This window comes from Peromyscus californicus, unplaced genomic scaffold (assembly GCF_007827085.1).
Source record: "Peromyscus californicus insignis strain IS unplaced genomic scaffold, ASM782708v3 Scaffold_7__1_contigs__length_154581171, whole genome shotgun sequence".
NCBI lineage: Eukaryota > Metazoa > Chordata > Mammalia > Rodentia > Cricetidae > Peromyscus > Peromyscus californicus.
Window position 1 is genome coordinate 94,978,901 of NW_026294595.1, and position 12,019 is coordinate 94,990,919.

General features: G+C 41.1%; 1 protein-coding gene across 2 annotated transcripts in view; it reads left to right on the forward strand.

The window, feature by feature from the left end:
- The first annotated feature begins 8,989 nt into the window (after positions 1-8,989).
- The window catches only part of Stard9 (StAR related lipid transfer domain containing 9), a 100,761-nt gene continuing 97,731 nt past the window's right edge, over positions 8,990-12,019 (forward strand). For both annotated transcript variants that reach the window (XM_052722454.1, XM_052722459.1), the window contains exon 1: positions 8,990-9,114. In XM_052722454.1, coding sequence (XP_052578414.1) covers positions 9,068-9,114 — 47 coding nt within the window. In that variant the 5' untranslated portion in view covers positions 8,990-9,067. The remainder of the gene's footprint in view (positions 9,115-12,019) is intronic.

The window sequence follows — 12,019 nt, forward strand, 5'->3', positions numbered from 1 at the left end:
TAGGCACTTTGCCGGGCGGTGATGGTGCACACTTTTAATCCCAGCACTCGGGAGGTAGAGGCAGGCGTATCTCTGTGAGTTCGAGGCCAGCCTGGTCTACAGAGTGAGTCCAGGAAAGGTACAAAGCTACACAGAGAAACCCTGTCCTTGAAAAACCAAAAAAAAAAAAAAAAGTTTAGGCAGTTTATGAAGTTAAGTTCACCTAAGGCCCTGCCAACATATCTGTCGTCACTATTCACATGGAATAAAGAATCTGAACGTATTTACTCTTAAAAATTGGAAGAGGCAAAGAGGAAACTGGAAATGGGAAGTTGTTATTTAAGTAATATGAGATGTCAAACTCTATTCACATCAATTATGACTATGAAGTGTAATTTAATATGGAGACTTTTGACTTTTTTTTAAGTTGCACTCATCATTTTTATTGTGTATTTCCTTTGTAGGCACCACAATGATCCTACTTCTGGATCCACCTTGTCTAAGTCAAGTGAGGATGATGGTGATTTTGATGACAAGGTAAAATTTTGCTTTTTGAACTTAATACATTTGTACAGAAATGTGTTTCTATGGTGTTTACTCTTGAACTTCTGTAGTGGTCTACCTGTTGTCATTCTGTGGACAACAGTAGACAGTTGGTGAGAAGAGATGTTTTCATAAGACTGTGGCTCGTGACTAATTGAATACTTCTTTAATTTGATAAACAACAAAGATCAAGTAACTATTCTAAGGTAATAGGAAAAGGGGTGAAATATACAGTTTAGGAGAATTGTATTAGGAATAGAAATTCCATAGAAGAGGAGATTTCAAATATGGTAAATAGTATTTGGATAAATGGCACTTACTGTGACTTACAAACCATACTAATATGATAATATCACAGAATCACAATGAAGAAGAGATTCCTACCGGAGGACACAGAACTATTTGAGGAAGATTGATATCTGCTTTTTAAAATATCTCCAGCAAGATGGATATCTCCTGTCATTTTTAGCAAAGTCATTCACCTTAGCATTCATGTCCTTTTGTAATAGTTGTAGGCTTTATTTTTGTTACTCCACGTCTCTTTGTGTGTGTAGACCTTGAACCCAGGTTCTAATGTACACGTAGAAAGCATTCTACTACACAGCTGCAAGGCCATCTCCAACAGTCAGAGTTGCTTTCTAGTACACTCTAATTCCCAGTCATCTGTTAGTGATTTGAAACTTGTAAAAAACACTAATCAAGATTTTAGCCAAATTTATCCTTCCTGTTGTGAATACTGGATACAGATTTACACACATTTGTACCGTATTTTAAAAGGATTATCTCAAATACCATCTGGAAGGGTAATGATAGCTTGATATTTTCATAATGGATTTTTCTTCAATCATGAAGTACCATTTTATATGGCATAATTAGAAAAAAGAATTATTATTATACTGTTTATAGGTTGATAGAAAAACCTACATCTTTCTTGAATAATACTGGTAGTTATAAAGACTTAATTATATAGTCACATAAACTTTCTCTTCTAGAATTGAAAACTTTTATTTGAGAATGCAAACATTCTATATTGCCAAAGTCATCCTTCAGTTTCAGGGATGAAGTGGTCTGCTTTATCTGGCATGCTCCAAGCCAAGCTTAAAACTAATTTTTTTTTTTTAAGATAGGGTTTCTCTTTGTAACTTTGGCTATCCTGGAACTTGCTGTGTAGACCAGGCTGACTTTGAATTCCTAGCAATCCACCTGTCTCAGCCTCCTGAGTGCTGGGATCAAAGGTGTGCACAACCACCACCAGGCAAATTTAAATATTTTTAATTTTTTAAATTTTCATATAAGAATATTGTATTTATATAATTTTCGCCCTGCCTTCTCTCCACTCCAGCTTCTTCTGTATATGTCCCTATCTGCTTTCAAATTCATGACCTCTTATTGTTTAATTATTATTCTTACATATGTAAATATATAAATATACACATATATATGTAGCATGAATGTTAAAGAGTCTTATTAATAAAATCAAACCTGAGCTAGGTAATGGGGTGAACACTGGAAGGTCAGAGAGACAGAACAAGCCACAGCTATCTCACCTTGCCAATTCCTCAGCTGGTCCTGTTTCCTCAGACTGGAAGCCTCTGAGTCCTCATCCAGAATGAATCTCAGCTGAACTGTGTTTCTCCAAAGCCTGAAAGCTTAACCAGCCAAATGCTTAACCAGGCCAAATGCTGCTAGCCAAATGCTTCTAGTTCCTAGTCTTCACGCCTTATATACCTTTCTGCTTTCTACCACCATTCCCTGGGATTAAAGGCTCACTCCCTGGGATTAAAGGCGTGTGTCACCATGCCTGGCTCTTTCTAATGTGGCCTTGAACTCACAGAGATCCAGAGGGATTTCTGTCTCTGGAATGCTAGGATTAAAGGCGTGAGTGCCACCATTTTCTAGCCTCTGTATCTAGTGGCTGTCTGTTCTCTGACCTCAGATAAATTTATTAGGGGACACAATATTTTGGGGAACACAATACCACCACATTTCCTCTCTTTTTGTCTAAAATTAAAAAAAGCTTATAACTAATACAAGAAAAATTATATCCAGTAAGTATATACAATATACACAGTCAAGATTACATTAACGATGTCTAGTCCATTAACATTTGACAAATTCAGATTAAAGGCCTTAAGTCAAGCTAGATAGCTATTGGTTACCACTAAGAAGAAAGTGCTATTATTGCACCACTGGGGATATCTTGTTCAACAAGTCATTGATGTGGTGCACAGGCTCTGCAACTAGGTAGAGCTGTTGGTGCTTTTCTCTCCTGGTAGCCTGCATAGCACTTTTGGGGTGCTATGAAAGTCAGCCCTCATGAAAAAGCATTCCAGGCCGGTTCCTGCTGGATTTCTACTAGTCCCATGTCTGAGATGGGTGGTGTCTCCAGTAATAGAATCTTATCTCCAACCTGAAGAGCCTATATTTCTTTGGGAGTCTCTTAGAATCCACTGAGCAACAACTCAAAGGGAAAAATGGGACAAGCATATTTTAACTACAGGAGAACGAGAACAATAATACATGGAGAGGAAGGAAAGCTAAATAACACTAAGGATGTTTGAAAATCCATACAGAGCATACTATTGTATGTTTACACAATATATATGATATATATATATGTACATATATAAATTATTTAAATGAAGTTATACCACTTTGGAAGATGCTGCTTCCCCAAGAGCCATAGACTGTCTAACAAAATCTTCAGCTCCAGGCAAGGGAAACGTCCCTACCCAGTAGAAGGCAACTCAAACCTGGTACTGAAAATCTGGGCAGCAGTCCTTGGCAGTGGAGGTCATTGAATCTAGAGAAGAACCTACTACTGCCATTTCCCCCAATCATTATAATTTCTGTTTTTCAATACCTACCAATGAGTACAGTTCTCACTCCTCACAAAATAAGTTTCCTTTGTACCATGTGTTGGGTGGGGTCTCTGGGTGTCTTATTCCTGCCCACTGTGCAGGGCTGTGGGTGTCTTCAAGTGTTTCTCCAACCCAAAGCCTCCAAAGGAAATAAATCTCTGGCTAAAGTTTGACACAGCACAGTGAAACTGTAATTAAACACAGAGTCGTCCAGTCTCATGGTTGACCTGCCACCACAACCAACTCGAGAGACTGGCAGATAGGCTACTGATGAAATGTAAACACAGCAGGACATGTCCAGTCAGTTGTGGGGCTCTGTTCTGAAGGCACACTTTTTACTGGGCTAGGATGCGGCTTCGGGAGTCACAGTGACTCAGACGGTGGTCAGTTTTCTCAAAGGAAGAAGGCACAGACCCACTAGCACTTGTGTTTGTTACTGGCTCTGTTGATGAACAGTGTAATTCAGCATTTTCCTAGGAGCAAGAACAGCCACCACCTCACTTCTTAGTGCCTGCTCCGCCTCCCTTTAGAGCAGGCAAACCCATTTCTCCACCACCTATGCTCACTTCTTCCTCTCCTCTCCTTGCCTGTCTTCTCGGTTTAGAAGCCGTCTGCTGGTAAACTCTAAAATTATTGTTTTGAAATTGAGGTATTTTACTTATTTATTTTTATCAAAAATGTGAATTTAGGAAATATTCCAGACAGAGAGAAAGCACATTTCTTGTGAAAGCATTGTTATGTTTTGATTGCCAAGGAGAGGAGATGGAAAATTCTGTGGCTAAAAATAGCTTTTTACTGGGATGTTTAAGAAGAAATAATTTTAAAAAAATAGATACTCATTTTCTATGTGGAATGTAAGAGTTAGGCAATATAAAATTAACTTCTCTTATAAAATGTGTACAAAATAACAAGTAATCGATGAACATGTGTCTTGTAAACTTTCACTTTTGTTTTACACAATGGTGAAAGATAAGCTTAGTGTAGACAACATGTATAAGGTTTGGTATTGAAATAACTGTGTTTTTAGACACATTCTTTTTTATTTTATGTGCAGTTTCTTTTAAAATGGGAAATTCACATATTCTAAAATGAGTAAGAAAACATTAATTGCCTTATTTTTGGTATTAATTTTAGCCGAGTTCTTCTAAGCATGCTCCTGCTAAATGTCCTAGTAACTTAGGTGGGGCTGGAGATCAAAGAGACAAAAAGGAAGTGAAAAGAACAACGGAAGGTAGGAACTATATTCTGTGAAAGTGTTATTTGACAGAGTATCTGTTTCTAACATGAGTACTGATGCATCTAGTAGTCAACGGACTTCCCTGTCAATGGACACCAGTGAAAAGTGGAAATGAAAGGACACCAATGGCACCTATTACCAATCCTAACAACAGGGGAGACTGAGGCTGGTTACCAGTTCACGACATTCTTATATGCAGTGTCTCTGGGGAAGTAAGGAAGATAATAAATATGAAAATAAAAATAAAGGAATAAATAAAGAAAAAAGGACAAAGGTTTTACTGTACTGAGTATGAAAGCAAGGATGCAAGGGTTAAGAATATGAAAAAAGTTGTCTTCATGTAACAAAACTGGCTTGAGAAGCAAGGAAAACTTGTCCCAATTTTCATCACCATCTCACTGTTACAAAAGGTCATTAATGTCTGACAAACTGCATCATGAAGAGGTAGATTTACTTTACTATAGATAAATATTATTTCATGAATCATTTAGTAAATATTACTCTGATTATTTATTTATCCATGGTTACAGGCCAAAGAGTAAAGAGTCAGTATTCAGTCAAGGGAAAGATGAGAAATTTTATTATACAAAGTAATTTGAAGAAATGTGTAATTGAAACAGGACAGAGTAACACTAAACAGACTGATCACTAAACATATGTGTTTTTGTGTGACAATAATAATTAAAATAGGCCATGGAATCCAGAAAGAGGAAGGTTGGAGTACATGGGATCCGCTAGAGAGAAGAAAGGGCAGAGGAAAAGGAGGTAATATTTTAAATATAAATTAGAATAAAAAATTACAAAAACAGGACAGAGGGCTGGGGAGTTGAATCTTTGGTAGGGAAAGAGAGTTTGCTATGAAGGAATGAAGATTCAAGTTATATCTAGATTCACATAAAAAGTCGGGCATGGGGTTGGGGGTTTAGCTCAGTGGTAGAGCACTTGCCTAGTAAGCGCAAGGCCCTGGGTTCGGTCCTCAGCTCTGGAAAAAAAAAAGAAAGTTGGGCATGGCTAGTGTGCTTCTGTAACCCAGCACTTTGGGGCTAGTGTCAGGAGGATCACTGAGATATTCTGATTACTTGCCTAGCTTCAAACTCAGTGCTATATCTTGTCTCGTGGGATAAGGTGGATGTGTTAGTCAAGGTCACCTGTTGTCTTCTTCTGCCTCTGTTTGAGCATACACAGGTATGCACCTGCATAGACACGTACGTACACCATGTGCACACAGCATATTCACTCATACGCATAACAAAGACTAAAATAAATTAAACAACAGAATAGTAATTATTTTCCTGCCACTAAAAATTACTCATGTGATATTTGTTAAATAATAAAATATATTAAACGGCTGTCTTTTTTAACTTAGGAAGTTTGAAGGAAACAATTTCAATGGTGGGTAGCATTAGACATATGAGTGGCATGTGAGGTCTTTCACAGTTAAGGAGTGTTAAGAACTAAGGATAGTGCTGAAGAGGAGGATGAAGATTAGGACCTGCAGAGAGGACAGAAAGTAAATGAAGGAAGTTGAGCAGCTGGCTCCAGTCCACAGGCAGCAGCTGGTAGCTGGACATCTGTATACCACTGAGCACCAGCCAGCCTGAGAGATTGCAGGACTAGAAAGCCACATCTGGCTCCTAGTGAGAACTTTTCTTAGTTTTCTCTGGCCTTATGTGGATATACATGGCTGGATGTTGGGCACCATATGTAGATGGATGGGTTTTTCTTTGGGCCACCAGATCACAAAAAAATGACACAGAGACTTATTATTAATTATAAAAGCTCAGCCTATAGCTTAGGCTTGTCCCACTAGCTCTTACAACTTAAATTAACCCATTTCTATCCATCCATGTGTTGCCATGTGATTTGTAGCTTTTACCTCTCCTCCTGCATGTCTTGCTCCCTCTGTGACCAACTGGACTCTGCCTTTCTTCTTCACAGAGTTCTTTCTGTCCAGAAGTCCAGCTATACCTCTTGCCTAGGTATTGGCCATTTAGCTTTTTATTAAACCAATCACAGTGATAAATTTTTATACAGTGTAATCAAATATCTCCCAAAACCTTACATTAATTTTAATTTGTGACAATACATTTCAGATGACATAGTGGTTTAGTAGACATTCTTTGAGGACTCACATAATATATACAAATAATTTACTCTTGGAGAAAAAAAGAATACATTCTTTTTTTTTTTCTTTTTCTTTTTAGCTGGGGACCAAACCTAGAACCCTGTGCTTGCTAGGCAAACATTATAACAGGCACAATGTTCCTAATGTATTCATCTGAAAATTCAGTTCATTTTGTTGATAATCATATTTCACTACTGAAAATACATGAAGTGAGCAGCTATTACCAATGTGCATTAAGAGGTAGAATTAAGTGTTGTCATGCATCCTGTCTTCTCTAAATCTGGTGTGGCTTGAAGTATTTGTTCATAGATTGGTATAGTTTATATATAATGTGGAGATAATCAGTCATATGTGTATAATAAATCACACAGAGCATCACTAAATCCAAAGATAATCTAGTGTATGATATAAAGAATTCAGTGTATGGTTTTGTGTGTGTGTGTGTAGGTGTGTGTTTAAAATAGAGTAGTCAAGAATGACACCTACAGATTAGAAGCCCATTGTCATGATTAAGGAGTCTTAGCTCTTTGAAATTGGGAGAAATGATAGGCTGTACAAACAACATGCTAGATCTCATAAAAATGTTATAATACATGATCTAGAAGGAGAGTCTGTTGACCAGAGCTGTTCACATTTTCATGAATATCCAGTTTGGGATTATGCTAGAAATGAAAATTTGGATTTGTTTGCTCTGAGATAAGCACTTGTAAGAATTTCCCAGGTGGTGCAGATCCTGTGTAGCACTTGTGTGGACATTTTAAATAAACCTATAGACAAATCCATTGGGTAATAGTTCAAAACATAACAAAGCAAAGAATCCTCCATTTTTCTACAACTGAGAATGGTTACAGCCACGGCAAAAGAGCTCTCAGAGAGGAAAAAAACCGTAATTCCATGTGGTTATATGATTGCTCATTCTCTATCAGTCTATATGCTTCTAGATTTATAATTCCCGTTTTTAACACCTCTGGGTCTAGAGGAAAGGAATTTGTCTCTGAATGACTCCCCAGCCTTACTTTCCTCAAGTATATTAGAATGTCACCATTATCAGTGACTGCTTGCTCAAAGAGTCTACATAGAATGTAACTTCCTCTCCAGGTACATAAAAGACTTTATTTTATTCCCTTTTATTTTTCCTTGCACTCAATGTCTTTCACCATGTTATACATGTAGGTATTTATTTCCTTTTCTGTAAGATCCCAATTTCCATGAAGGAAGTGACTTTGTTTTATTGTGTTTTTATTTTGTCTGTGAATCTTTAAATTTACAGTTAATAATTCAGCAATGGCTAACCTGCATCCGCCCCTCTCTAATCATAATGTATGAAGATTGAGAAGACTTCAGTGGACACAAATTTGTCACCATCAGAAACAGACCCATGTTTCTGTTTTTGTTGTGTGAATCAGGAGCTTCCTGTGTGGCTGTCTTGGTCGGGAAGGGGTTTTGGTCCCTTCACGTTTGGGCTGAGCTTGAGACTTTACAGGTATAAACAGTTCTGATCAGACAGCATTTACTGTGTCATAAATACTGCTAGGGTGGCAGTGAAGTTCCAGGACAGTAAAGAGAAACTTGCTAGCAAGAAAAAAAACCAAACCACCAAAAAAGCAAAACCAAAAGCAAAAACCCTCCTCATTAAACACTGCTTGGAACTGCAAAAATCACTTGTTTTGCCCATTTCATTGTTTTGAGACAAGATTTCACGCTGCACTCCAAGCTGACCTCAAATCACCGTGTACTGCCCAGGTTAACCTTGAACTCATTAACAATAATATTCCTGCCTCAGCCTCCACGAAAGGCTCCACCTCATTTTTGCTCCTAAAATTTTGACATCTCAGACCAATAGGGTAAAAAACAATATTTAGCAATTTTACTTCATAAACTTTCGAGTATTAACCAAAAACTCCGTCACCAAATCTTAGAACAAAGGAGATGCCACAGCGTGCGCGGGGTGTCTGAGGAAGTGCGAGGGGCAGGGCGAGACGTGGTGGCCCGGCCCACCCGTCTCAGAATTGGCGGCAGGCCGGGAGGGCCCCGCCCGCGTCCGGCGGTGGCTCGCACTCGGGCGGGAGCGTCCGGGGAGGTGCGAGAGAGCGAGAGAGGGGCGGAGCGGCCCGCGCGTCCCCCCGCCCACTCTGGTCAGGATTGGCCGAGGCTCAGGGGCCCCGCCCCCTCGGGCGAGGCTCGGGCTGCAGCCCCGAGGCGCGTGGGGCGGGCGGGGCGGGCTGTGCTTGTTGCCGTGCCTGGGGCTGGGGCTGTGCGCTGGACGCCGGCCAGGGATGCTTCCGCCCGACCGCGGTGCGGGTCTTGGGCTGTGGCGGAGGGATGGCGAATGTGCGGGTGGCCGTGAGGGTCCGGCCTCTCAGCAAGCGGTGAGTCTGGCAGGAGGGGGCGCCTGAGGCGTCAAGTGAAGTGAGCGGAGCGCGAGATCCCCGCTTTCCTCTAGGTGGACTGGTGCGGAGAAAATCCAGACTCAAAGTGCCCTGAGGGCTCAGCGTCCAGAAGCCGTGAAGGCCCGGAGGGACAGGGCTTCAAGTAGCGTCCTAGGAGATAGCGGTTCCCCTGTGGCTTCAGGGGTCGCTTGCCCTGGGTGCACGTCCCTGGCATCTTGCCAACAAGTTTCTAGGGAGCCTGACTCGGGTCTTGGTGCACTTAGTAGGGCCTTTCTTATGCATAACGACGTGAGGAGATGCATAGGCGTGGGCAGTCTCCTCTCCTCTTGGTGTCCCGGGAGTACCCAAGTGAGGACTGGAGGCTGTGTATTCGTACATACACATAGGAAAAGGAACTGTCAGGATATGGGAGGGAAATTGAGGCCCAGGGAGACTGTGGTTTCAATCTGTGCTCAACAGCTGACGTGTTTTAAGAACAGAACTGTGACCTAGGGAAAGGGGAAGTTAACACCTCGGTGCTAGTTCCTTGTGCTTAGCCTGATTCTGCACCTCTCAACCCTTGAGGCATCCAGTGTGGAGCTGAGGATTTCATCCTCTTCCACTCACTTGGGAAGTGAGAGAAGGCTTTGCACAAGAGTTGAGTGTCTGAACTGTTCTGAATGATCTTTGAATTTTCTGACGGATAGGGGAAAGTGCAGCGCTCTCTAAACTAAGAACAGGAAGAGAAAGTGAATTTAGGCTGTTAGGGTGTAGATGGGAGCCTTGGATATGTGCTTGGATAGAAGCAGATGAGAGGTGATAAAATTGCAGAGTGTGGTTCTAGACCAGACGACATGTATTGGAATTCATTGTAGATTTTTTTTAAATGTCCAGTACACAAGATGATGAGTGGGGACAGAGATCAGGAAAGGCCTTGTCTCCTGTGACAAGAGTACCATGGGGGCTTAGGTTTGTCCTTGTAGAGGCCATTTGCTTTGAAAAGTCTTGACAGAATGAGAAGCGTGAGATAGGAGAACATAACGTGTACCTATGCTGGCAGTGGTGGCGCACACCTTAATCCCAGCACTGGGGGTTGCAGGGGAGAGGCAGGCAGATCTCTGTGAGTTCAGGGCCAGCCTGGTCTATAGAGGGAGTTCCAGGACAGCCAGGGTGGTTTTTAAACATCTGACTTTGCATAACTGCCTGTGGTGACTCTGGGTTGGAGGTTCCCTGGGAGCAGCTGCTATCCAGGAGGAGGTAGCTGCTGGTAGATCTGTTTCCAAACTATTTTTTTAGGGTTCTTAGGATAGCAACATTGACCACTCTTAACTTTTTAGTTCCTTGGAAATCAGGAAATTCAAATAGCATGGATTTCATTAAGAAAATGATGTTGAAACGCCTTTGTTACTTGCAGTCGTTGCAGAGAATAACATATCTCATCCAACAAAAATGAAAACAACCAGGAAGCATATTTACTTTTAGCTCCAGTGAAGAGGCTTGAGAGAAAGTGGTAGATTGTCAAGATCTCCAGGTGTGAGCTGATTTTTAGCAGGCTGCAGATTCACAATCACTGATTCAGGGGTAGTTATGTAAAAACTCAGTGTGATCTCAGCTAAGAAGTTCAGATCAGACCATTGTTCAATTCCCACGGAATTCTGCAGAGATGATGGTGGTACATGCTGTTCATTGACATGTTTTGCATGTGGAGAATCTGCTGATTATGTAGTCTGTTCCAACATTCAGATAACTCATAAGCACTGATACTGTGCTTGTGAAGGAACCATTAAAGTCACCTAGCCCAAGCTTACATTAGTATTTTCCAAATGAGAACATGGTCTTGCTAAGTTCTAAAAGCAGGATTTGATTCACTGCACCATACTGCTCCTTTCCAAGATGCTCAAAATGGTTCCTTGTTCCATAGGACCAAAGAAAACCCTGAATGAAATAACAGCTCAGAAGTGATTTTGGAGTCCTACCCTTGACCCCAGTTGTTTCCCATAATCAGAAATTCTATTTGTCATTAGGAGATGCTGTCCTTGTCTATCCAAAGTCACTCACCACTGAGGAACGCACCTGCTAATTCTGTACTCTGCCCCACTGCCCTGTACTTTGACATGATACATTAATTTATTCCACTTTTTGTTTCTTTAATTTATAAAATAGGGATAACCATGTCAATCTTTTTTTCCAAGACAGGGTGTGGTTGATATATTGTGCACCCCAATGAACTTATCTGGGGGGCGGGCAGAGAACAGAAAGCCACTATATTAAACATAGGTTTAGGCAGTGGTAGCACATGCCTTTAATCCTAGCATTCTGGAGGCAGAGATCTGTCTGGATCTCTGTGAGTTCAAAACCACACTGGAAACAGCCAGGCATGGTGACACACACCTTTAATGGCAGGAAGTAATGGCAGGAAGCTGAAAGGTATATAAGGCTTAAGGACCAGGAACTAGAGCCTTTTTTAAGCTTTTAGCAGCGGTTCAGCTGAGATCCATTTGGATGAAGATTCAGAGGCTTTCAATCTGAGGAAACAATATCAGCTGAGAAATTGGCAAGGTGAGGTTGGATGTGGCTTGTTCTGTTTCTCTGATCATTCAGCATTCACCCCAATAACTGGCTCCAGGTTTGTTTTTATTAATAAAACCTTTTAAGATTCATCCTACAACAGGGTTTCTCTGTGTAGTCCTGGCTGTCCTGGAACTCCCTCTGTAGACCAGGCTGGCCACAAACTCACAGAGATCTGCCTGCCTCTGCCTCTCAAATGCTGGAATTAAAGGCATGTGCCACCATTGCCCACCTGAAACCAGCTTCTTAATTAAGATTGATGTCGGATTGGGGATTTAGCTCAGTGGTAGAGCGCTTGCCTAGCAAGCACAAGGCCCTGGGTTCGATTCTCAGCCCA